Source organism: Phasianus colchicus, chromosome 2 (genome assembly GCF_987193195.1).
Source record: "Phasianus colchicus chromosome 2, bPhaCol1.hap1.1, whole genome shotgun sequence".
Taxonomy (NCBI): domain Eukaryota; kingdom Metazoa; phylum Chordata; class Aves; order Galliformes; family Phasianidae; genus Phasianus; species Phasianus colchicus.
The window spans coordinates 87,810,240-87,837,336 of NC_143437.1; the positions used below are offsets into that span (position 1 = coordinate 87,810,240).

Below are 27,097 nucleotides of genomic sequence, written 5' to 3' on the forward strand. Positions count from 1 at the left end.
AATTCACTAGTAACTGTCAGCAATGCTTTGATGACAGGGCATCAGTGTGGGTGACTCACCAGGTGGGCTGTCTTTTCTGCTGCTGTATCCCCAGCATCTTGGGCTGTAGCACAACTTTGCATTTCTACTACTGTCCCTTGCTAGAGCTCATCTGGCGTGTTTCCTCCTCACATCCTCTAATGAGTGCTGAGATGTGATACACACATTGAATTCAGAATTTTTTCCATAAACCTCAGCCCAAACCTCACAGCCTTCACTGTTAAGTCTCCTCCTGACTACTGCTATCCACTCTCAAGGGATGGAAGTTTGTCGTGCTCTGAGGGTCATGTCACTGCTCCCACATCATGCATTTACAGGTATAGATGACTGTCCAACTGCACATAACTTTGGCTTGACTTACAATGGACCAAAGCTGGGTGTACAACATCAGACAGTACTGAATGGCAGCTACAGAGGGCAGTTTGTTACCTTCAGCGGAGGCTGTGTCCCATCTGCAGCTCTGGATTCCTCCAGAAACCTGCTGCTCTCTCCGGGCAAGCTGCCTGCTGAGACAGGGGGCTGCGCCTTGCTGTTAGTCCCTGGGGCAGTTTTCCCCTTCGTTGCTGACTTGTGCCTGTCTTGAAGAGCTGTTCTGGAATTTCTTTTCTCTCTTAAATGAACATCGTTATCAAAGAGGCTGCCAGAAAACTTGGAAATAGGTTCCTAGGGGTTAAAGATCAAACAGGTAAGCAAAGTAACAGCACAGATTAGAGCTATGTGACACCCAAGTGCTATATGTAAATTGGGATTTCCTCCTTTCTATCATATTATCATTTGCTTCACTGAAGCAAACCTCTAACTTCAAAGCAAATACACACAAACATATTTTTGTACAACTTTTTCTGCGGAAATGGTTTCCCTCAATGTGGGGGTAGAAGTTACAGGGCCAAGATTCACACAGCATTACCCTGATGTTCACAGGCACATAGAACTCCCACCCCTCCCATCCAGCAATGTCCTTCTGTATTTGAACTCACAGTGGTGAGAGGAAAGGTGAATCCCAGCTTTGTATCTCTAAGATTTTGTTCAACTGCATTAGTGAGAGAAAAAAGAAAGTGTAATTGGATTGACTTTATTGAGCTACAAATGGCAGTGGTTGGGGGACTGCAAAGCTGGCTGCAATCCTAGAGGGTCCAGTGGATGTGCAACCTCACAGGGTATTTCAAATGCAGCTTTGACTCCTGGTTGTAGAATGTAGCTATGTTGAGATGCAGAACATTGAACAGACAATGTCACTTACGCTTTGCTAAACCATGAGGGTTTGAGAAGAGAAATGCACAAGAAACATTTAGATGTTGTACTGAGGGACATGATTTAGTGGGAAATACTGGTGATAGGTGGATGGTTGGGCTAGATGACCTTAGAGGTCTTTTTCAACCTTGGTGATTCTATGATTCTAAAACACATCCTCCCAATCATTTAAGTTTCAAACAAGACTGACTGCAAAATAGAATAAAATTTTCCAGTTATCAGTTTTGTTTGGCAAGGTGGCTAAAAGAGATCCAGCCGTGATCCTTCAACTCCGTCTACATTTTATAGTTGCTTTATTTATATTTAACTGATTTTTTTTCTTCTTAAATTTGATGGGTAATATTGTATCAGATTTTCATATTACCATTGTCCTTCTATCTTCTGTTGGCAGTAAAACAACGCAGCAAACAAATGGCAACGCCTTTGAAAATAAACCACACAAATGCCTTTAAAGCCAGAATTACAAAGACAGTGGCAATACATGAGCAGCTGCACAGAAACCCCACTGGACACTTTATCTCTAAACCTATGTCGGAGCTTTCCCACAATGTCTATTTGGTCGGGATGAAAAGAAGCATCACTGACCCTCATGAGAGCAAGCAAAGCATGACTGCTTCCTATTCCCACTTAAAATTAAAAGAGAATTTGTTTAGCTTTAATTTACATTAAAAAAATATCATTATTTCTCTAGTGGAAGAGATTGCTTTCTGGCAGCCCAGGGACGTATAAAAGAGACCTAGATTTAGACTAGATATTAGGAAAAAATTCTTTACTGTGAGGGTGGTGAGACTCTGGAACAGGTTGCCCAGTGAGGTTGTAATGCTCCCACCCTGGAAGCATTAGTGAAGGGCTTGGAAAATCAGCCCTATGAGGAGAGGCTGAGGAAGCTGGGGCTGTTTAGTCTGGGAAAGAGGCAGCTGAGGGGAGACCTTGTTACTCTCTCCCAGTACCTGAAAGGTGCTTGCAGTGAGAGCGGGGTAGTCTCTTCTCTCTGGTGGCAGGTGACAAGACGAAGTTGCGCCAGGGGAAGTTTAGGTTGGACATTAGGAAACACTTCTTTACAGAAAGGGTGGTTAAACATTGGAATGGGCTCCCCAGGGAGGTGGTTGAGTCACCGTCCCTGGATGTGTTTAAGAGCAGTTTGGATGTGGTGCTCGGAGATATGATTTAGCAGAGGGTTGTTAGAGTTAGGGTACTATGGTTAGGCTGCGGTTGGACTTGATGATCCTTGAGGTCCCTTCCAACCTGAGTAATTCTATGATTCAAGGCCAGGCTGGATGGGGCTATGAGCAACCTGGTCTAGAGGGAGGTGTCCCTGCCTACAGCACAGGGGTTGGAACTAGATGATCTTAAACGTCCTTCCAACCCAACCCATTCTATGTTCCACCTGCATGCGGCCATGCCCTGCACACAAGGACTGGGAGCAGGGCTGGTGAAGGGGACTGAGTGTCAGCAGATGGAGCTTGGAAGGAAGGCAAGTCCTGCCTGGCATGGGGGCAAAGGAACAAGAGGATCAGTTCCTCCCTTAAATCCCTACAGACCTCTGGGAAAGCCTAGTGAGCAGTACCCTACAAGGCTGTGAGAAGGCAACCTCCTCCTTCCAGGGCATGAATGAAAGACAGCCAAGCTGCCACTCTCTGATGGAAATGTGGCTGCGTGCAGGCAAGAGGAATTGCAGCATCCAGGTCTTTCAAAACATCAGCACCCTGGGAGAGCACTGCACAAAAATACATGTGCAGTGGAGTAGCACTGCAACTATGCTTGCCGAACATCCACAACTTGGGAGGCACTGAGCTGTAAGTGCCATGAGCAATCCTGGCTCTGGGCAGCCTGGTCTAGTGGTTGGTGACCCTGTCCAGGGCAGGGGGTTGAAACTAGATGATCTTTGAGTTCCTTCTCAACCCAGGCCATTCTATGATTCTGTGATGATTCTATGAACACAGTCAGTCAAAAGAGATGGAGGGATGCTGACAACTAGAGACATAAGTAGGAAAAATAACTGGAAAAAAAAAAGTATGCATCTCATCAATGAGCAAAATACAAGTCTTCATGTGCAAGTTGAATTATACTCTTAAAAATTAGGACCATCTAGCTGCAAAGAAAGGAATAAAACAGTGAACAAAATTCTGCCCCATGTGTTACAAAACACAAGCACAGACATGAAGGTACAAGCTAGAGCTTCAGGGAGGTGGCAAATACAGCCTCTAACAAACCCAAAGCACCCAGCCACCCAGCTCGAACCATTTCTTGGCGGACACAAAACATTCTCTCTCCAACTTAAAGGAAACCACCTACGTCTTCATCAGGATCCTCCAGTTCTTCCGCTTCTTGCTCAGGGCTGATCCTTCCTTCCCTCCATTTCCCATTGGCAGAGCTGAGTTTGTACAAATTACCACCATGAAAACCTTCCTTTCCTTTTAATGAGGTCCAGCGAGAGCCCTGGGAGCTCCAGTTATGGCCACTGTACAGCTTAGGAGACTTGGGAAGCCACTTAATAGAGTCCTGACAGGAAGAGGACAGAAAAAAAAATGGACATTGTACTGATTTTAAGAAAGTCACAGAAGTACATACATGCAGAAATTGTCTGGAAAGTTCTGCAAAGTATTTAAGTATCTTGTTCATACTGGGTCTCCTCTTTTTACCTTGGGATGTACCTGATGTACCTTCAGTCCTAGAGACATTTTGCCAGTTACAGGGCAATACCGGTGATATAAGGAGCAAACAAAAGCTGCTGACATGAGAGGAAGCCTTCAGAGACTCATGAGTGTGGAGCCAAGCTCACCTTCAGCATCGTAAAGAATTACATAATGAACAACAGTCTTCAATAACGCTACACCCTGCACTATGAAGAAAACAAACAAGAATACTTAGACATTTAGTGACTTTCATCTCATGCCCTGGAGTTTAAAAAAATAAAAAGCAAAACCACAGCAAACTACTGTTTTTGTCACTCCCCTCCTTTTATACTATTAATTAAATAAAGTGTGCTGTTTCTTGAGCAGTCTCAATCAAAAGCAGAACCCTAAATTGATGCATTAAAGTTTGCTGATTTTCAAATTATAGTCCAGTTTTCCCCAAATATCAATTACTTATTTATATCCAGAAAACCCACTCCTCTCTGCTTCATATTGGGTTTATACACATCAAGTTGTATATACCTTAACTTCACTGAACTTCAGAAATTGTTTTTCACAATAATGATTTGCTTTCTTTGAAGCATTAAACTTGGCCTTTAAATTTCCTCAAGAAGATACAGATCCAACAGCAGAAAGCATCCTGATACCGTATCAATAGCACCAGTAGCACACATCTTAGCCAAAGCAAAGAGATGGAGAAAACAAACTAATTCAAAGAGCTTATATAATATCAATGAGTTTATGGTAGGACAATCAGAACATAGTGATTTCAAATTATTAGAACAGGTAACTGATTTAGATCTAACACTTCTCTAAGCCTCAATTTTTCCCCTTTTAAATGCAAAATGGTTACATTCACAGAAACACAGATTTCTTGCTGTTATCAGCACCTCAGATGTCACCACCTCTACAAGATCTAAGGCTGAGAAAAGGAGATAGGACAAAGCTGTCTGTGCTGGACACGCTGATCCATCTTCAGGAGTTCCCCTTAGGACTCTTCTTTCATTTTTGGGTCTGGCATGGCTAAAAAAACTAGGAAATGGAATAGCACAATATCCCAGTGTCTTTTTGGAAACAATTACAGATTCTTTTGTGAATTTTGAAAAGATCATAGCTCAGACAAAGGACTATTTGCATTTGCATCGAATCAGTGATCAGCATCTGTAAGAAATTTGCTGTTAACTCGTATTTCATCAGAGAACTGAACGCAAGAGCAGCGCAAACAATCATGAAATGTTAATGACTCCCATTCCTGACAATGCCAAACACTGAGCAGGATATCTCATGGCATTTCTTTATATTTGCCTTGAGCAAGTAAACACAGGATACCACTAAACAGAAACTTTGCTTCCCATGAATATTAACTAGGAGCATAGAAATTCTAATCAGATCATGAAACAGCATACTAACTAAAATTGTTTGCTGTTGTTTCACAGAATCACAGAATTGTAGGGGCTGGAAGGGACCTCCAGAGATCATCGAGTCCAACCCCATGACAAAGCAGGCTCCCTAGACTAAGCTGCACAGGGAGGCATCCAGGCAGGTCTTGAATGTCTCCACAGAAGGAGATTCCACAACCTCCCTGGGCAGCCTGTTCTACTGCTACGTTACCCTCACTGTGAAGAAGTTGTTTCACTTTGCTTCATTTCAGGACAGTTACTGTGACACCTCACAGCATTCAGTTATATTCCCATGAACAGCTTAAGTCCTTGTCAACTTCAAAGCTCATCAGAAAGACATAAAGTGATTTCACTCTAAAATTAAATATAGGTACGTGTGTAGTACAAATTGCAACAGTTCAGCTACTACACAGTCGTTTCACACTCCAAAAGTACAATTATCTTAAAAAAAAACATATATATACTGCAGTAATTTCTTAGCTCATTCTTTATTTGAGTGAATAGTCTAGGACCATGCTTTGAGAAATACTGGCGAATATCTGAAGAGAGGAAACATCAGTTCTCCTTACAGACCTTAGAGATGTTCATTGCTCTTCTACCCAGGTAAAATCAGGAAGCTTCTTCCTGTGTTTTATAAATGGGGAAGATGAGTACCAAAAGAATTTAAACAGTCAGTGTCTTAAGTCATGAGTAGCAAATACAAAATGAGGTGTTTAGTCTTACATTTTCTTTAAAAAACTTGGAATAAAACAAAAGGGGAAGAGGAATTTAATTCTTTCAGCTTCTTGGATAGGTGGGCTGTGTGACAATGCTGGTTTTGCAAATCTAGAATAAATGTTTGGGGAAAAAAAGTATGCCTCAGCATTTGTTATGTAACATGGAAATATATTTTCCATCTCTCTTCATCAGTAACAACCTTTTCTTATTAGAAGCAGCCCATTTCCCTGTGATATTTAACAATTATTATTAATTATTATTATTATTATTTATTTAACAACAAAGAAAGTCAGATGGGCTCCCTTTTTGCCTCCTTCCCACCTGTTTTTCATGTTTTCCAAGGCAGTCTCTTCAGAACATAAATATTGCTCTGTATCATACCCCTGGAGGTTAAGAGGACAAATTGTTCTTATAAAGTACAAGATGTCCAGTCTGATAAGATCTTGCTAATAAATCCTCTACAGAATGAATTTCCTTCAGGCAACAAAGGTTTGCAAAGGCTGCTTATAACCTTAAATCATTCTGTCAAATGAAAAAGAATCTAAAACACCCTAACATTAAAAGACAAGAAATGAAAACCACCCACATTTCTTAAGTAGCATACCTACATTGAAAAAGAAACAGTATGCTCACAGCAATAACCCTGTAACCAACTGCAGGTAGAAACCAATGTAAAACTGCTGGAGCTTTCAGTAAACTAGAATATTTTGATAGTAATACACCTGGGGTTTCAACTGAAAACCCTATAAACCTTGTCCAGAAACACTTTAAGTGATCAGTAAAAATGGGAAAGAGAATGTTTTTAAAGATGAATTTCCAACAACAGAAAACACCATTTTTCTTTTAAGTGCATCTATACATAAGATTCAGTATTCTATTCATTGGAAAATATTTCAGAATCATTCCCTTTTCAAATTACAAAGAGCTAAAAGAGCTTTGTGTGATTCATATGAAAGACGAATGAAAGCTAACCAAAATGCTGCAGAAACAAGGGCATACTTGAATATGATTTCACTGTAGAGGAGGCAGCAAAATAGCTGCTGAGCAGATTACTGAAGCAAGCCTTCAACAGGCAAACTTTGCCAGCAGGAAATACATGACTTAACCTTAAACTTAGATGTTCAAGTATTAATTAGTCTCAATCTCTCAATTTCCTAAAGACACCATTAAAAAAAAAAGTTGTAGGTTATGCTGAAAGCATCCACTATGCAAATTCCCTTCAGACTCACAAATTTCTCCCCTTTTGAACAGTAACTAACTTTCAAGTGTTATGTCCTATCTCTGTGTTATTCTGGGGATGCTCACAAACAGAAATTCAAGCTGATGAAGATTTGGTGGTATTCCCAAGCTGTGCAAGCATCCATGGATTTTGAATAAAGTTACTACAGTCAGTACTTATCCACGTTCACTGTGGAGGAGTTGGACTAGGCATCCTTTAAAAGTCTCTTCCAACTCCAATGACTCTATGATTCTACAAACTTACTTATCTAGAGAGTGTTCATTTTGATTATGGTTGTTACTATGCCTTCAACTCATAACCCAAATATTTCAGCCTAAGACACATGTACTCCTATGTATCCTGCTGTTCCAGATTCCAAGGCTGGCCATTTTGTTGACTCTAGTGATAAAATGCATCACATCTCCAACATCTACCAGAAGAGCAGATAAGATGATTCCTGCAAAGCAGCCCTCAAACCAAGCGCCTGTATTTCCACTCTGGAAATCTCACATTTTTCATTAAACTGGTTGAAATCTGAGTATTCTGCTGAATTCAGAACAAAAAAGAAAGGCATTATCCTTCTGAAAATGTCATAAATGGCTTGGGAGGAAGGGAACACCCGAAACCAAGGCCAATTCACTTTTCTCATCTTCTTTGACAGTAACATAAGCACAGAAACAGACTTGTGCATTTGAGAGAAATAGAAGGTGGGAAACATTCTCAACCAAGCCAAAAAATCAAAATAATTCTATTTCCCAAATGCAAGGCAAAGAAAGGCAGTGAAATCTCCATTTGCAAGAGATCTGCATATTTCTCATAATAGTGCATACCAGTCTCAGTGGGAGGTACACAATTCACAGCTCATCATATATTCAACATTCAGGCTATATCAACTAACATACTAAAGAGTATACTTCACAAAAATTTAGTTCTTGGTATCATTACTTTCCTCTCTAAAGTTGAATTCATGAGCATCAAATAGTGAAACGTGTTGAATAGCTAAACAGCCAAAAATAGTTCACTCAGCACAGGTAAAAGCACTCCCCGTTAGACAGCCTGATCAGCTTGTCCTGGACACAAACAAGTAATTTCCTGGGGAAACAAAAAATCAATATGCAAGTTTCCAGTACCACTTCACAACCACACACTGATTATCAAAAACACGGAATGCAAGCTAGAAAAATAATCTTGACATATAAATTGTATAGAAACTGTGAAAAACATCTGCAGCAAGAAAAGGGGGATGGAAAAATCACTTGCTACACCAACTATTGCTTTTGCTTTTCTAAGCCTATGGAATTGTGACTTTCAATAAAAACAGGTTAATATTAAATCCACTCCAGCACTATGGTCAATTGGTTTTCCCTTGTTAACCATTTAGCTAATAGCAGCATGCAAATAATGCAGACTCTCTTTCCTTGCATTAAACCACCTCCCAAATGGCTTACAAAGCCATTGAAAAAGTAGAGGAAGTTGAAAGAGGAGGAAAAAAAAGAAAAAAATAATAATATGTTCACTATTCAGGCTCCGAAAAGCATCAGCAAGACTAAAGAAGGCCAGACAGAGAGACTAGAAAGGGAAAGCTCCTGTTTTCAAGGACAGATTCTCAAACTCCTTCAGCACCAGGTTTTTCTGCCTAAAAATAGGGTTAAAATTGCCTGGAACTGTATTGGCACTGTTGGGAGTACAAGTGTACCTAAAACCCTTTATAAAATGTCATGTATGCAGACTATTTGAGAAATCACAGGAATCCACTGGTCTGGGCTACCCACATGTTCAATGGGTGAAACGATATGCAACCCCTCCTTTTATGATGAACCCAGTGGGAACCCAACATTTATGTTTGGGGGAAAGAGAAGGTAGCCATTTGCCACTGTTTGGACTGGGAATATACATGCATTCTTCTACTATCAAAAAAAAAGAAAAGACACTCCTTTCAGGATAGTAGTAGGATGGTCTCACAGTAGACATCAGCTCCTATAATGTCTAGATGAATCACATTTTGAGCTAACTTTATTTTCTTTTACGAATCAACGGAAACAAAGAAACACCTTTATAAGCAACTCATATCACCTATCTTTGGCTTGGATGACCACAGGGAGACTAGATTCTAAAGCACTTGCTTCATAGCAGAGTTAAGACAGCAAGTACTGCCTGCTTTCCAATTAACTTTTGGATTGCAGAACAGTTTCCACAAGCCTTCCAGAGCATGCAAAAAGCAATTACCTAACAGAATAGAATATTTCAGTTGGAAGAAACCTTCAAGAGATCATCTAGTACAGCTGCCTGACCACTTCAGGACTGAACAAAAGTTAAGCCTCATTTCTCTGCCTCCGTAGAGGGACTAAAAGCCCATTTTTAAAAATAAAACAATGACAAAGCAACTATTATAAAGCTATTACAAGGTTTATGGATAATTCTGACTTCATCGGGGGGAGTAGGTGCACAGTTTAAATGCCCTAAATCACAGAATCTCAGAATCACCAAGGTAAGGTTGGAAAAGACCTCCAAATCCAAGTTCAACCGTTCACCTAACACCAATACTTCTCCACTAAACCATTTCCCTCAGTACAACATCTAAACATTTTTTGAACACCTCCCAGGATGGTGACTCCATCACCTCCCCAGACAGCCTGTTCCAGTGTCTGACCACTCTTTCAGAGAAAAAAAAAAAAAACAATATCCAACCTGAATCTTCCCTGGCACAACTTGAGGCCATTCCCTCTAGTCCTGTTGCTAGTTATTTGGGAGAAGAGGCCAATCCCCACCTCGCCACAACCTCTTTTAAGGTAGTTATAGAGAGCAATAAGGTCTCACCCAGAGCCTCCTCTTCTCCAGACTAAACAATCCTAGCTCCCTCAGCCAATCCCCATAAGACTTGTGCTCCAGAACCTTCACAGCTTTGTTACCCTTCTCTGGACACACTCCAGAGCCTCCATGCCCTTCTTAGGGTGAGGGGCCTACAAGTGAACACAGTACTCAAGGTGCAACCTCACCAGAGCTGAGTATAGAGGGATGATCACTTCCCTGCTTCTGCTGGCAAAACTATTTCTGACAAAAGCCAGGATGCCATTGGCCTTCTTGGCCACCTGGGCACACTGCTGGCTCATGTTCAGCTGAGCATCAACCAACCATTTCTTCCACACAGTCTTCCAGCCACTCTGCCCCAAGCCTGGAGCATTTCCTGTGGTTATTGCATCAAAAGTGAGGGACGTGGCACATGGTCTTGTTGAATGTCCTCTCACTGGCCTCATGCCAGTGATCCAGACTGTCCAGATCCCTCTAAAGGGCCTTCCTACACCTAGGATGAAAATGAAAAACGCTATATCTGTCATCAAAGATAAAATAGTCTTTCTGCCTTTGTCTTTGGTCTGTCTTTTTTAGGAACTCATTTTCACCTCATTCACAAAGATTCGCTAAGTTTTACTTGGGTTCTAATGGTTAGAGTTTCCTGTATTTTATTTTTTTTTAACTTCTGGTTCTGCCAATCCCTGTAAATACTTTAAAAGACAAATTCTACACAAAATTAGCGTCAACTATACCAAAACCTCATTTTCTTTCTCATGTTATTTTAATAGCAGCTTATCAAGAACAATTGCCAGAACTCTACCTTGGGAAGAATGCAGCTGCACCATCCATGAATTAACATAACACCTATCAAACCATAGCAGCTCCTCCAAAGAGATTATGCCTCAAAGATTAGAAGGAGTCATTGGGATGAGAAGAAAACAAAACTCAAATATATTTTGCCAGTTTAGGTTTGAATATTTGGAGATGGCTTGCAATACTTACTTGTTTGATTTAAAAATAGAAAGGAATGCTGTCTGTAAAAACCTCAAGTAATAATTTAAGAAATTACAAAAACTGTCAAATACTGCAGATTGTTATTAATTTTAATAGAGAAGTTATCATGGCTCACTCATTTTCCTCTTTCCCCAGTACATACTAGAATAAACATCAGGTGGAAGAATGGATGTGGTCAGCCATACGTGCAGAAGCATCATGTCTTTCATTTTGTTGAAATTTGATTTCATTGCATTTGGTCACACTAAAAATGTAAGATCTGTGCCCTGAACTCAGACTGCTCAAGTCTCTTTGCTGAACAAGTTAGAGACTTCTGTTAGTTCATGGCACACAGAGAACCTATGGACACCAAAAATCAATGTTTATCAGCCTTTTGCAAAATTGTTACTTACTGAATTCAGCTCAGTTAATACTTACCTTTATAAACACACCAGAACCCACAGATTTAATAAGACCTTGAAATCACCACTGGACCACTGGAAGTGCAACATGGTAACAATGCCAATTTGTAGAGTGCAACATGGTAAATGCCAATATTGCTCCATTACTTTAATTGCTATTTTAATGATACAATAAATCTATTGAAGCTTTTAAAGATCTTTTATTATTATTATTTAATTATTATTATGGTTTTATAAACTTGTATAAAACCACCAAAGCACTTAAAAGAATCATGCTTTCTTGTGTATTACATAAAACTAGAATTATACTGTGCTTCTGAAAGTCTATCGTGCTGCTTTTGAAGTTATTTTTACAGATGGCACATTTGGGAAAAAAAAAAAAAAGCATGAATTTCTAGTGACTGCAATGCAACACTGCATCCAAAACAAGTTGTTTCATTACAACTAAGTTAAAGTGTGAGTGCATAATGTAATAAACAATAGCAGTTGGGTCATTTTAATCTTAATTCCATATATAACAAAACTAACATTTGTGCTTTGTGAACTAAAATCCCATGGTATAAACATAAATTCCATTTTGTAAAAATCTCAACAAATTACTGTCTGAAAAGAAAAACACAGCTAAAACAGGAGACCAAGTTTAAATGTACTCACTTTCCTCAAGAACTGCTATTTTAAGACTAGGATGACAAACGAGACAATAAGGCACAATGGGTGGTACAAACAAATGAATACAGTTGTCCATGAAACTTGTTCTCTTCCACAAATACTAAAATATGTACCGCTCAAGATAAATTTTCTCTTAAAAATGAAATACATCATTTTGTTATGAAAGTTCTATACAAAATTTTAAAATTTACACCATCTGAGCTGCCAAAAAAATTAAAAAAAAAAAAAAGAGAGAGTGTATCAATTTTCCACAAAACTAAATTTCTCACCAGCACATCCAGCCACTGGGAAGAAGATATCCCAGCACTCTGGAAAAGAAAAGCATTATTTCCCCTGTGTTTATGATAAAAATATTGTATTCTGCATACAGTAGTGTATTATACTTAAAAAACCATAGTACTATTGAAATTACAATATTGATTTGGAAATGATTGATTCACTGCCTGGATGAAATAAGGCACTTTCTTCCAGTGGGTAGTACTTTTCACATATATGGAGACGATGAATCAGGCTCTGGTTAAAAACAAAAAGGGGGCTCAGTGAGGTCCCAGAAGACGACAGGAACATTTCAACAGCAGGGGAAGACACAGGAGGTAAAACCTGGAGATGAAATTCTACACAGAAGTGGTCACTCTGTCAATGGCATTATTGACCTCGTTTTTGTTTGAATCCAGTCCTTTAGCAGCATTCATATCATTCCGTAAATTCTCCACTGTCTTTTTCATGTTCTTTAATTCTCCAGGGTGTGGAGTGGCTCGCCTTAGAAGTGTTCTCTAAAAATAAACAGTGCAATAAGTGGTTTTGCCTTTGTCTCTGAAAAACAACATACGCTTTCAAGGCTTTAGCATTTACATACAAAATAGTACCTATTGATTTTTTTTTTCTTCATTTTTCCTCCTTTTCCTTTTCAAACTACTATGCTTTATTTTGAAAGTTATTTTCATAGCTGCTTGTTTGTGAAGACAAATAAAAGAGGTTTTAAGAACTATTTAAGAGCAAAAGTTTTCCCCTGTTGACCTAAACATCTGAAAGCCACTCAAATGAAATACAATTACAACTTCTGAATTAAAGATTCTATCATAAGTATAGTTGGGATTTTTTTTATTTTTTCAAAAATATCCAGGTGATATAAGATCGTATTTCAAAATAAAACAAAAAATCATGATCCAGCTGGTTTTGAAAAAATCCCACAAGATCATACATGTAAAGTATATGCATGCCATTGACATGTAAACTACAGGGGAACTGATGTCCCAGCTATAAATAAGCAGATTGGTCAAGACCTCTTTAGAAATCACCACCCTCCCCAAAAAGGATCATAAGCCTCTTTTTTCCCTGCAAAGGTTATTGCCTCATGTCAGTCCACAATACCATGACTGAAAACAGTTATCATCAACAACTCAACCCTGGCAGGGGCATTCTTAGGCAACACAGTTGTTAACAAGCATCATTCTGAACTTTCTTATCAGTCAATCTACAAACAATGCTTGTCAAAGACATTTGCTTTCCAGCTTTGGGCTAAGCAAGCATCTTATTTGGAAACTTAAATGTTCATTTCCCTACCAGGTAAGAATCTTTAGAGCCACTTTCCAAAGAAAGACTATGCTTATAGCATGCTACAATCCAGATAGTGCTCTGAAGTATGTCAGGCTGAGCTCTAATGAGAACAACTAACAAGTTTTTAGATCATTAAAGAAGCATGCCAAAACATTTGACTGAAGCATTCTTAATCTTTACAGAGATTTATACTTTTTAATAAAAGTTAGTAAAGTTAAAGATTAAGTTGCATTTTGATCTACATGCAGCGCCCAACTTAATGGAGAGGTCTTTAAGTACAGTGACAGATGTTCCCACATCCTTGATTTAAGTGGGAAACTAATGAGCATAAACCTTGCTGTTCATGGACAGTAAGGTTATTTCAATGCAAACGGTGAAAAAGAATAAAAGAAGAAATGCAGAGAGAGACCAGAAATAGAAATGAGAGAGAAGCAATGTAGCTGGGTAGCAAACTTAGCGGAGACGCATGCCAGAGTGCTGGAATCCTAAATTAGATTCTATATACTTTCAGGCAGTAAAGCTTCACAGATGCAGAGGAAGATCCTATCTTGTTTCTGGAAAGCTGGAGAGAAAGCATCCTGAGGAAACACAGGAAAAGAAAGCAAAACAAAGACTGCCCTGCATCAGAAAACTTAAAGTTATATTCAAAGCAAAACAAAAAGGAGGAAAAAAAAGAAGCATTTCATGTCAATATGAAAAGTTTCAGCAGTCAATATGAACAGTTTCTACAATTAGTATGACCAAAATGCATGCAGTCACGGCTGAAATATTTACAGCAAAACAGCTCAGATTCTTTTCACACTTTCGCATTAAGATCACAGTGCCTGCAGGTGTCCAAAGTCTTGGAAAACATACCATTTCATTATCCTCTTCATCTTTTTCATCTTCTAAGAAGCGAATTGCACTGACTCTGTTCACTGCCCGTTCATTCCATGTCTCATCTGACATCTCATTTACCAAACTCTCCAACGCACCACATCGTGGCAGGTTATCTGCTAGAACAGCAACATAACTGAAGATTCACAGAAAGTCTAAAACATCAGCATGCTACAAGTGTCAATAACGGCAATATCCAACCAACCTCCAGTCCAGATATGCAACTGTCTATTTATGTATTTTGGACAAAAAACAGAACTAGCATTAATTTTCTGTTATCAAGTACACATAGTAAGTAGTTTCCATATAAACAGGAAATTCCTATACTTGGACTATTTCAGGTTTGTGATGGTTTTACAACCTGAATATATAACTTAATGTACTTGCCATTATACGTTTGTCTTTCACATTAGATTTGCCACTTGTTAGCCAGTTACCTAAATGGCATTCCATATCACACTATCATTACTTTTACCAATCCTTCCTTTTACTGTTGCTAGACGCACATGTCCAACAATCTTAATTCCAAGTCTTCTATTTCTGAAGCCATATGAAGAAATTTTTGGAGACGACGAGATTTTCTATTAGTGAAGCCTTTAGAGAGACATTCCATCTCCATGACTCTTCTTGAGGTAACTAATTTTCTCAAAATCTAAACAGGTTGATTCATTTACTTCTTTTAATTCTTAATGTAATTTGTACACCATAAAACCCTGAAATTCACATACAACAGTCATTTCCACACTTCAACTGTTAAAACAGTTCCTATTTGCTCCAGCTCCACAGTATTGAAAGACTGAATTACCATCATCTAAGCATAGTCACCTATAACACAGATATCTACAGCTGAGCTCTTCTCCTCGGGCTCCCAGCAGAGAGCAATCCACTTGGTTTATTCTAAAAGTTGATTCTGATACATTACTCTCCAATGATTACAGAAAGAGTTTAAATATTTGGTGCAGGTAAATCCCCTTCAATGTTCACACACCACTATAAAAATTTTGGAAGACAAATAACATCCAGAAGCCACTGGAACAGCAAACAGTGAAGACGAGTTTGCAGTTCCACTTGATCAAGAGGCAGGCATAAAATGTAAATGTAACTTAAAACTATGCTTCTATGTTTTTTGAAGAATACAAATTACTGTAAAGTAGATCTGCTTGAAAGAAACTTAGGGCGCTAAGAAGTAAAACATCTGCTTATTATTGGCAATTCAATTATTTTTCTGGCAAAGAGACTGTAGCAGGAAGACCGACCATTTTCACCAAGTATGTATGTGTAATTTAAAATGCATAAATAATGTATGCAAATATGGACTCCATTATTCGGTCCACTGGCAAACCTCAGACTTAATTAAGCCATCCTCCTCCAGGTCTGTATTTTATATATTGTAACCGCTGGCATTTTATTGTCATTAACATTCCCAATCATGTTTGCAAGTCTTCTGAAACCCTGCACAATTACCAAAAAATAATTAAAAGTAAAAATTAAACCAGAACTGTGCTCAGTAGAGCTGACGCAAAGATTTCAAAAAGCCTGATGTACAAACCTTTACAGAACAGAAAACACAGCAAACAAAGAAGTATTTCTATATGCAATCAAAAAGACACTCTAAGCATTTACCTTGGCAACCAGGCTCAGAAGGCATTTGAGGAAGTAATACGCATGTTAAAATCTTTTCTCCTGTTTCAGGGTCTGTGTCAGTCTGAAACGTCAGCAAAGGTTGGGACTGGTTATCAGACAACCACAAAGCCTTCAGCTTTAAGGTGGTCAATGAGAGGGGAAGATACGTCAGCCTAGTTCAAAAAAGAAAGATGGGAAAAGTCAAGGTAACCTCTGGGAGACTTATGAGTCAACTTCATGAGCATCTATTCAGTATACGGCTCTGAGATGGAATAAATTGGAGTAAGGTTAATGCCTCTAATACACAGCATTATAGCATTCATCAACTTGAACTATACTGTTCTTTTAAAAAGAACCTGCAGCTTAACTCCCTGTAGCTATGAGTAAGACAAAATAATGCTGAGCTTTTTCTACGCAGTAAACTGCCCTGGGATGCAGATTGCTGCTTCTGCTCTGGAACCTCACATATACAATTGCCACAACAGAAGTGCTTATGAAGTAATTACATTTCACAGATGAGGTGCCACTTGTCTTTCATTTATTTTCTTTCACTTAAGTTCTTGCTAAGCAACTGCATTTATTTGCTGGTTTATGCTTCAACCTGATCTCTTTTGCACTTTGATTTCTGAAGTATATCAGCTAAGATTCATGAGAAGCAGTGCAGCGAAAGCTGCATTATTTGCCACTCATGCTGTTATCCCTAAGATACTCAATATTACTGTTACTTCACATAAAGGTAGGCAGTTTGAGCTGAAGCTCTACAAAACTGTCTAGGTTATCAGGTTTAATTCATAAATATAGATCTAGAGGGGTTTTAAAATCCTATCCTTTCCTAACTGAAAGCAATCCAGAATCCCTTCACACGAAAACACATGATTTACGCTTCTTTGTGCCACTGGGGAAGATTACTTGACATTTTCACCAGTAACGCTAACACTACAGTCATAGTTGTCTTTTTGCAACTTCATTATTAGACCGAATGTTGTCTGTCATTAGAAAGAACGATGTAAAACCAGCAAAAGAACATGACATACCAAAATCTTACCTGTTTCCAGCAACATCCAGGACATGGAGTTCAGTGGCTTGTGAAATTTCAGAGGGAATTCGAGATAATCTGTTGTCACGTACAGAAAACACATTAAGACTGCAGCATCCCCCGATCTATATTAGAAAGGAGAAAAAGAAAGACTTTTTGTTGCAGTAATATAATATAAACAATGGCATGCAGAACGGGTCACGTAAGATGCCATTGTACATTCAAGTTACAATGCCTGCCAGACACTTCACCTAGAGGAACAGACTGCAAACAAGTGTTAATTTAAAAGAAACCTGACCTGAAGACAGTATGCTGTAGTAGTTTCTTAAAGAGCTTTATTTGAGAATAATGTGTACTTTTACAAACAGGTCAGGCTCTACCTACCCTTTTATCACCTTCCAAGCCAGGAAGCAGTCAGTAACCAGCCACTTTGCTGACTACCCTCAGAAAAAACACTGGCTTTAACGTTCAACATTTTTGAACTCAGTGTTTACATACTAATTCTCTTTCTTTCCTCATGCTAACTTTATATACAAGAAAGTGCAGTGAGGCTCTAAGCAATGCTGAATCAAATAAATAAACCAATCAACTCCTGACATTTATTGAGTCAACGAAGAGTGATGAAAAGTTCACAAAAAGCAGAAAGCTTTATGAGTAACATCTTTGGTGTCCTGTTCTGTTAGAAGCATCTAATTTCAGAATAATTCCTATCTGACCTGGCCAATTCAATCTAATTTCCTATGTCTCTACCAATTTATCCAAACATATGCATCTTCATTCCCAAGCCAAATTTGGGGTGTAAAGGATGAGAGTTCAGTTTTACCCTTAAAGTATCTGTAATTTGCATCAAAGGTATTTCTCAGAAAAATAAAGCTTTTATATTAAATTAAAAGAAAACATTCCACCTTTTTGTTCCAGATGGTAAATGCTACTTCTGTAAACATCAAAATAATTAATTTTAGCAGCTTGAAAGCTGTTTTAAGTAACTCTTTGTTTCTAGTCATAAAGGAAAACCTACCTTTATTTGCTTATCTTACATAGCTTCAAAAAGCTCTACTGCTTATTTCCCAGTTACAAAATTCATGAGCAGAAAAAAGAAAAAAAAAAAACAACAACAACAAAAAAAGCACTTTTCTTCCCTTATTCCAAATATTACCATCAAAACATTGAAAGCCTTTTGAAGCTTTCTAGTTAAGCAGACTTAGATTTGAAGTATAGACAGCAAACCTACTAGAAGGCCTCATCTGAAAAATTAGTGATTTCTACAGTAACATACATGTAAGAAGGTTCTTTTCTTATAGTGCAGGAAACACCTCATTTAACCTTGGTCTTAAGTAACCAAGTCTGGACTAAAATTGTCTATACATTCTTGTTAACTGTCAGTTCTGACTCTGCAAAATTCACAACTCAGTCCAAAACAAAGTTTTAGATTACAGACATACCACAAAAGCTTTTGCAGTAGACAAAGTAAAAATCATTTCAATTCAACCTATGCTATTTACCAAGCAAAAAAATGCATTTTAGAAAGGATGCCACCATGAGTTTGAAGACAAACAAAATGAGCATTCATACCCCACTCAGCTTCCTTTATATTTCAAGTACATTTTAATGGAAGAAGGCAGCCATGAGCTGCTCATGGCTTCTGATTCACAAGCTATTTACTGTGCAAAGTTACAGTACAATATTCTGTTGACAAAACAAAATCTGGGTTGGTTTCCCTTAAATCATTGCCACCTACAATGCAGCTATTTCACAAGAGGATCAGCCTTTCAGGGTCCATATGTACACTAGGAGCAACAATCCTGTAAGCTATTTTAGCTTGTGAATCAAAACCCTTAGAAACCAATGCTCAACTCACACGCAAACCTTTTGTAGTACAATACTCCTGTTTATCACTTGAAAGCAAGTATAGATTCTCAAATAATGTGCCTTGATGCATTTATAGAACATGGAGTGCCATACATTAAAAAAAAACTGTATATATGTTTTTAGTTTATCTCACACAAGGAGCCATGAAAAGCAAGAGATACAATTAAGTGAATGTTGATGAGCTGGCAAGTGATGCCCTAACTGTAGACAATGTTTGCTTTACTAAGAATGAAGTTTGCATTATTCAGTCTTAGAGCATGAAGATCCAAACAGTTTAGGCAAATGAACAAAGGAAGCCATGCAGCCCTGATGAGATTGGCACTTCTCTACTTGTGACAATGGAAAAATGCAGCAGTGGAACCAGCCAGCCCAAGACATCATGCATTTAAAGCAGTTTAATGAAAGGTAACAGTAGAACTGTGGACTGAATAATACTTACAGGGTTATCAATTTACCTGACCCATAATTTTCCAAGCGGCTAACAATTAAGAAAATACAAAAGATGTTCAATTTATTTTTCTTTATCCATATTGGACAAGAGCATGCCAACAAATGGAGACAGAACATACATTCTTCAACTCTAAAAAGGGTTAGAACTTGGAAGCTGCTGCTGTCTTCAGCTACTTTAACTTTGGGCTATCAGTTAACAGATAGTTGTTCAAAGTCTGTTTCATTCAGAGGTAGTGAAGACTTTTTTTTTTTTTTTTTTTTTGAAGAGGGCAGCTGGGGGGAGATAACAGAACAACAGACAAATACAGAAATCTTTTTATGAAACTTTCAAAAACACAGCACCTAACAAGCAGTTAGCACCAGGTGAGATATCACAGAGAAAAAAGACAAACCAACAGTTAAATTAAAAAATCACCTTCATTTCATAAAAGACTGCACTCATCCGGCAGTAAAGAAAGACATCAAATCCAACGTTTGAAGAAACCTAAACACAAAGTGCTATCACTGAGGCACAGGGCACACACCGAATGGCATGCTGAAAGGAAAGCATCACTTTGACCACAATGAAGTAATACAGTACAGGGAGCTTTGTTGGTTTGGCTGAAAGTCATTAACGGACAAAGAACCAGGCACGCTCTGCTCATGCTTTCCTGGTTTTCATCACATGCTTACAAAAGACCTTGCCAAACCATGACGGAGGCACCAAGTGCACAGTTTAGACCACAAGCCCATTTAACAGTTAAGCACATAGTTCATTCTGAGCACAAGACTTCACTTAATGTACAAAAATGTGCTTTATTCTAGGCACACAAATAACTATTCTAAAGTCTGGAGGCTTCACCAAGCCCTCACATTCTTCTGTAGTGAGCTGGGTACGAGGAAAATGTCTCTAAAGAGTTGTGTATGTTGTATATGTATAAGTCACATACAACTGATCTGAGCTTTATTTCACTATAGCCACTTCAGAAGGTTATTCACTTCTCCTATCCCACCATTTTCAGAGAACAGTCAGCTCAGACTAAAAACAAGAACAACAAAAAGTTCAGTCAGACTGAATCTAAGATAAAAAATGATTGTTAATACAAAGGGCTAACTCTGAGATAATTGATTCTACAGTACTGCAAAGCCTGAACAAGACCTACGAGGAGCAACTGAAGGAACTGGGGCTGTTTAGTCTGGAGAAGAGGCGGCTGAGGGGAGAACTTATTGCTCTCTTCCAATATCTGAAAGGTGCTTACAGGTGACAGGATGAGGGAAAATGGCCTCAAGTTTAGGTTGAACATCAGGAAAAACTTCTTTACAGAAAGTAAAGTGCTTAGTTCATAAGCACTGGAATGGGCTCCCCAGGGAGGTGGTTGAGTCACCATCCCTGGATGTGTTTAAAAACCGTTTGGATGTGGTGCTCAGGGCCATGATTTAGCAGAAGGTTGTTAGAGTTAGGGTAGTATGGTTAGGTTGTGGTTGGACTTGATGATCTTTAAGGTCTTTTCCAAACTGAGCAATTCTACGATTTTATGATTTTTTTTACACTTATCTGAATGTGGATGGCTCTCTACAACTACGGGTGCCACTAAGATTTCTTTAGGTTTCACACAAAACTGGAGGTGTTGTTCTTCTTCTCACTCTGATGTTCAGCTTCCTTTTTCTGGAGAAACATTAAGACCTTGGACATACACAAAGAACATGTCAACTCGTCCTGCTAAAACTCCCCTCCACATTCTCATCACAGTCAGTGTTCACCACTTCAGTCTTCCACTTTCTTGACTTCCACATACTCAGTACCAATTTAACAGTCCTCTGGAACTGTTACACCTTAGTACTTCTCTTCTGGTGCTGCCGACGACTCCTCTACTGCATGGTGGCTGCTGTTTTGACACTTCCATTAGACGAATATTTTTTGATCACCTGACTCCTGTAACTTTTCTGTTACAATAACTTTGCGACTATCGTTTGCTTTTTCTTATTGTTGATATCTCTGCGTTCAAGTTATAGCTTTCTGTAGATGAAACCATGAAGAGTTTACAGATTCGATCCTCTCTTGCCTTTTAGATCCATCCCAAAAAACTTACTTTTTTTTTCCCTCTCTTGAGCTCAGCTGAGCAGTTACAGCCACTCATCATTACTGACCAATTCTCAGTGACTATGACATACTCTCACTAGCATTCTAAAACCAAATCACAAATTAGAGGTGGAAAACTTAGAAGAACCGAAAGTTACTTTAATTGAATAACGCCTTTTGATCTCAGCATCTGCTAACTGCTCAAAAGTTATGAACCAATTTCACTGTCCTTTAACAGCATCTTTCACACAGGGATAAGAAATGCAAGAAAATACAATATTGTCATAAATGTTATGATTATTCTTTAGTATATGACCAGTTGAGATTTATCTCTTTTGTTGGCCATCTCTTCTGCTTAGTTTTTAGTACAGCTATCAGTATCAAGAATTCTCAATAAGCTTATACAACTCTAATTTAAACAGTTACTACTTTGTTGTAAAACTTTTTCCAGGGTGTCACGAACCAAAATCCTGATTGGATTCAGAACAAATAAAAACAGAATTTTCCTTGGCCACAGACTAGAAGGATTAATTCTTTAATTGCAAGCACAGAGAGTTTAGAGGTGGAAGAAATTGCATAATTCACAAATAACACTAGCAGCTATTCCTAACTTTACACTGGTTAGGAGAATTTTCTGCAAACTCACTTTAACATCCCCTCCACCTCCAGTGAACAGTATGAGAGGAACACAGCAACAAAGCTTCTGTGTCATATGACTCAAGCCAAGTTTTCCTACATTTTTCCTCAGTGTCTTTTTCCCCTTTGTGAGATACTTCTACAAAAACGAGGGAAAGGACATAGGAAGTCAAAGCCAGAAGAAAAAAAAAAACCAGCCCCAACCATTAAAAAAACCTAAAATGTAAAAAGAGCAGTTATTGCCCCCCAAAAACAATTAGTTTCATCTACTGTAGCAATAATTCTCAGCCACAATACACCTCAGAGCTAGGAAGACAGGTTACCAGATCTCTGCAAGTTGTAGAGGCTCATTAACGAAAGCACATGAACTGGAAAACATTCCAAAGAGATTATTTATGTAAGTGCCAAAATCAACACTCCAGTTTCACCAGCATTTCAGTGCCAGGGTGGGATTTCAATAAGAAAGAGTCACTGGGCAGGTCTTTCAGGTTTCAGGGGAAAAACATTTGTAACTACAAACAGGTTTAGACAAACTCAGTTCTTGCTGAAGTCTGCTGCAGCACTCAGTTCACTGAGAGCAATCAAGCTGCAAGATGAGATACTGAAGATGAAATCTGACAGTGACTCAAGCCTTTGTCAGGCATTCAGCTGTTTCACATTTTATCTTATATCCACACCAGACACAGAAGAACCCTTGAGTCAGGAAACTTTGAAAGGCTATTGCAAGTGAATTCCTCAATAATCCAAAGTCAGGAAATCTTACACCAAAAGGCAGAGACTGATTTTACAAGTGTGCATAGAAACAGTCTGGCAGAGTAATGGCTTGACAGGCTAACCTAAATCCAATCCAATTAAACTGCTAACAACTACAACAACAAAACCCAAGCAAATGCACAAAAAAGCTAAAATTCATAAATTACCTCACTAGGTTATAAAAGAATATCATAGCAGACATACAATTTCTGCCATTATATACATACATATGTGTGTGTGCATGTATAAAAAATGTTCACTACTTTGGAGTGGAAGATAAAGACACCAGTGGGTAAACTTATCTGTTGCATGTGTTCTTCTCCATAGCATGAAGTCCCACATTTTCCATATACATTTTACAAGACTGCATCTTTAACAGAAATTTGTTAATTCATGTCCCACACCCACTTCTTATAGGGATGAAAATCATGACTGCACAGCTGGTCTAGCAGAGCTTAGGTTACATTTTGGTTTTTTCTTTTTTTTTTTCTTTTTCTTTTTTTTTTTTTTTTTTAAGTCAGTAATGAAAAGAAGTGTAAAAAGAACATTACACCACAACACCAAATCATTTCTCCCTGCCAACCACAGGGAAACTGATCATTGGCATCTTTGCTGTTATAAGTGCCCTCCCCATCCACTCCTGTAAATGCTTTGCCTAACAGCAAACAGCACTTGTTACACCTGTGTGCTCTATTTACACAATTGTTTTTTAGAGCTATGAAATTTTTTTAGAAGGCAATGTGAAGACTTTAAGGAGAAAGTATGAAGTCACATGAAACAGAATGTGAAAGTGTTTGCTCGAATGAGAAAGATATTTAGGTGTGGAGATCTTTATAAAAAATAAATAGATTCATTTCAAAGAAGTGGATGCCAAGGAGCTGTTTCCTCTGTTTCTCTGCCAAGTTTCCTGTAAAACATCCTCTCCCATCCTTATTTTAAGGATTTCCTACAAATCCTTAGCTCCTCTCATTCCAGAGACCACCTTTCATTTTCTCATCACTCCCCTTGCTCAAACACAAATTTGCCCCTTACTTTAGGCCATTCCTTGTGCAAGTACCCACTACCCTTTCCATCTAGTGCTGAAAGTTACATGCAGTAATGACCTTCACACACACTCTTGTTCTTCACTTCACCCTTAGATGTCCCCAACTCCTTCACTTATCAGGCAAAGCTTTTTCCCTCTGCCATTCAATTCCCTATTTCTTGTTCAGCATCCATAACTTCTTTTCCCATGGCCAAGACCTCAGTTCTGTTATTCCAGCCAGACAAATGTATCCCATATTTATCCTGCTTTACTTGCTCCTGAATCCAAATTTTCTGCTCTTACGCTTTCCGCTGATCCTTCCATACCACATTTCTTGCCCTCATACACCTTGCAAAAGGCCCCATGCACCATCTCCAAGTCCCAGCATACACAGCCAATATTTATCTTACAGGTTAGCCCACACAAGGTAATAAGTTACTGCCCCTTAATCAGCAAACAGAGGATACATTGATTTTCCTGTGATGATTTGACAGTCCAGGCACTCCACATTTCCTCAGCTTGCCTCAAATACACACACTTTATATGGAAGACTTCCCTCTTTCCAATTCCATTGATATGATATGGTCCCCTCTTTCCAGTACCTGAAAGGGACCTACAGGAAAGCTAAGGAGAGACTTTTTATAAGTGGAGGTAGCGACAGAATGAGGGGAAATGGCTTTAAACTGAAAGAGGGTAGATTTAGACTAGATAGTAGGAAGAAATTCTTTACTGTGAGGGTGGTGAGACACTGGAACAGGTTGCCCACTGAGGTTGTGGATGCTCCCACCCTGGAGGCATTCAAGGCCAGGCTGGATGGGGCTGTGAGCAACCTGGTCGTGTGGGAAGTGTCCCTTCCTATAGCAGGGGGCTGGAAGTAGATGATCTTAAAGGTCCCTTCCAACTCAAACCATTCTATGATTCTATGATATAATTAATCAAGAAAAGTTTCTATACACTACATAAACTATTAATGGAACATGCATCAGTAAAACCTTCCATGCTATAACACTATAGGCTAGTTTAAAGCTAAACTAGACGTAATTGTTCAAGCCTCAAGCACAGATTGCTTAGGACACTCATGAAATGCATTAAGTTCTTTGTAAAGACATGGAAAGCTTTTTGCTGAATGAGCACAAGATCACACTGTCATTACATCCCAACCCAGAAACAGTTTTCCCAAGATCCTGTCTCTTGCTAGCATTTATGCAATTCATCTGGGTACACCCTTGGTAATTTTCTCTTTAGCACTAGTACCATTTCAGTGCAGGAGTCACTGTTCTGCCAGAGGAGCTGCAGTACTCCTGTCTTTCTCTTTCCTCTATCATCAAATGCACACTTTCAAACCAAACCAGAAAGGAACAACAAGGGAGCCTGTTTTCTGCAACCAACCCATTGAAGCTCAGACCTTAGCTACTGGAGAACCTCTTAGACAAAAGTAAGAGAAATACCAGTGCAAACAGAATTAGTTCTCAGTCACATGCTTTAACCAATCACAAGTAAACGAGAAAAGAGGATGCAGCATAAATATTGATCTGATCACTTTCCAGAACTTAAACTTGTAAGGCCACCATTATATTTAGTTTCACACCAGAACTTCTACCCTCATTCACTCCTTATATTGTTACAATACACAAAAAGCACTTCAGGGAGCACTTGCAGGAAATACTTCTTTACTGCGAGAGTGATCAAACACTAGCATAGACTGCCCAGAGGATGTGGAATCTCATGCTTGGAGATCTTCAGAAGCCAGAAGAGTAGAGTCCTGGGCACCTTACTCTGCATATCCCTGCTTGAGTAGGGGTTGGTCTAACTGGACTCAGAGATCCCTGTCAGCCTCAGTCATTCTGTGATTCTGTGTAGAAGTCCCAGAGAGCATAGCTGGTAAGGTTTCAGATATCATTGATCGTGGTCACTTCAGTTCCTCATATTAAAAGTAGTCTGAGATCTCCAGAATTAAGAAGAAAGTCAAAACCATATTTTTTCATAATATGAAAATCCTCTTTTCAGTCTTGCTCACAAGATTGAGTCTAGGAAGATTGCTGGCAGAATTTTTATACTATCGATAGAAGAAGCATACCTATGTTTAAAATGCATTCACTTAAACAGAACTTTCAGTTTTCAAATAGTGCTTAACCTGACATCCACATTGAGAATAACTAGTCACAAGTTGATTAGATCCATGTCTTGTAAGACCACAAGCACATTTTGCACTTCCAAGCCACCAAATCAACATATATGTTGCTCAGATTTAATCTCTTGCGATCTAATGGGCACATTTCTGGTAGCAACCTTTTTGGAAAGAACATCCAGTAGATCAAAGCCATCCGTTACTACTTTGAGGAATGCGAAATTAGAATTTTCCATTTATATAATCACATCTATTCAAGTTAATTGCACAAGATTTACCTCTTTGGGCAAAGATGTTAATTTGTTTCTATCGGCATTCAAATTGTTCAGCTTCTTCAGTTTTCCAATGCTCTTCGGTAATATCTGTGCCAACAGAGACAAAGAAATATGCAAATTAACTCTGTAAATACAAAAAGACAGAACAAAACTTATCTCCATTTAAAAATGAATTAAGAGACTGATCCATTTTCAAAATTAGTATGCAGTTATTCCTGGTTATTACCGCGCCTTCTGAAGGAGTTCCAAGGTTTTGTCTTGCAGAAGAAATATCTAAGAATTTCAGTTCCTAACACTAATTCACTCATGAGTTATCTCTGCCCTAAGATGGACAGATGACAGCTGCAAAGAGAAGCATGTACGCAGAAGTAGCACCATAGTACCTAATAGGAAGCTCCCCCTAGATAGCTAACTGAGAGGTAAGTCTCTCAGCTAGGTGCTATGAACTGACCTCTTTCCAAAAGACATAAGCTCCATAAGTCCAACTTAAGAAATGCTCTAAGGCAGATTTTTTACAAACTTTTCCACTTTCAATTTCAAGTGTCAACATCATGTGAACACAGTTTTGAAGAAAAGGAAGAAAACACCTAGTATCATCAGTATCAGTATGCATCAGTTGGAGCTTTTATTCAAGTCTGATCCAGATAATGCAAAGCAAAAATTGGCAAAAACACA

General features: G+C 38.7%; 1 protein-coding gene across 3 annotated transcripts in view; it reads right to left on the reverse strand.

Moving 5' to 3' along the window:
* The window catches only part of LRRC1 (leucine rich repeat containing 1), an 89,522-nt gene that overhangs the window by 14,320 nt on the left and 48,105 nt on the right, over positions 1 to 27,097 (reverse strand). The window contains exons 10-15 of one of the 3 annotated variants that reach the window (XM_090136272.1): positions 26,426 to 26,509; positions 17,238 to 17,353; positions 16,193 to 16,365; positions 14,549 to 14,685; positions 3,586 to 3,792; positions 469 to 702 (exon numbers count right to left, since the gene is read on the reverse strand). In XM_090136272.1, coding sequence (XP_089992398.1) covers positions 469 to 702; positions 3,586 to 3,792; positions 14,549 to 14,685; positions 16,193 to 16,365; positions 17,238 to 17,353; positions 26,426 to 26,509 — 951 coding nt within the window. Of the gene's footprint in view, positions 1 to 468; positions 703 to 3,585; positions 3,793 to 6,920; positions 12,910 to 14,548; positions 14,689 to 16,192; positions 16,366 to 17,237; positions 17,354 to 26,425; positions 26,510 to 27,097 lie in introns of those variants that run through there. The other 2 variants (XM_031610740.2, XM_031610741.2) reach the window with 2 other exon arrangements.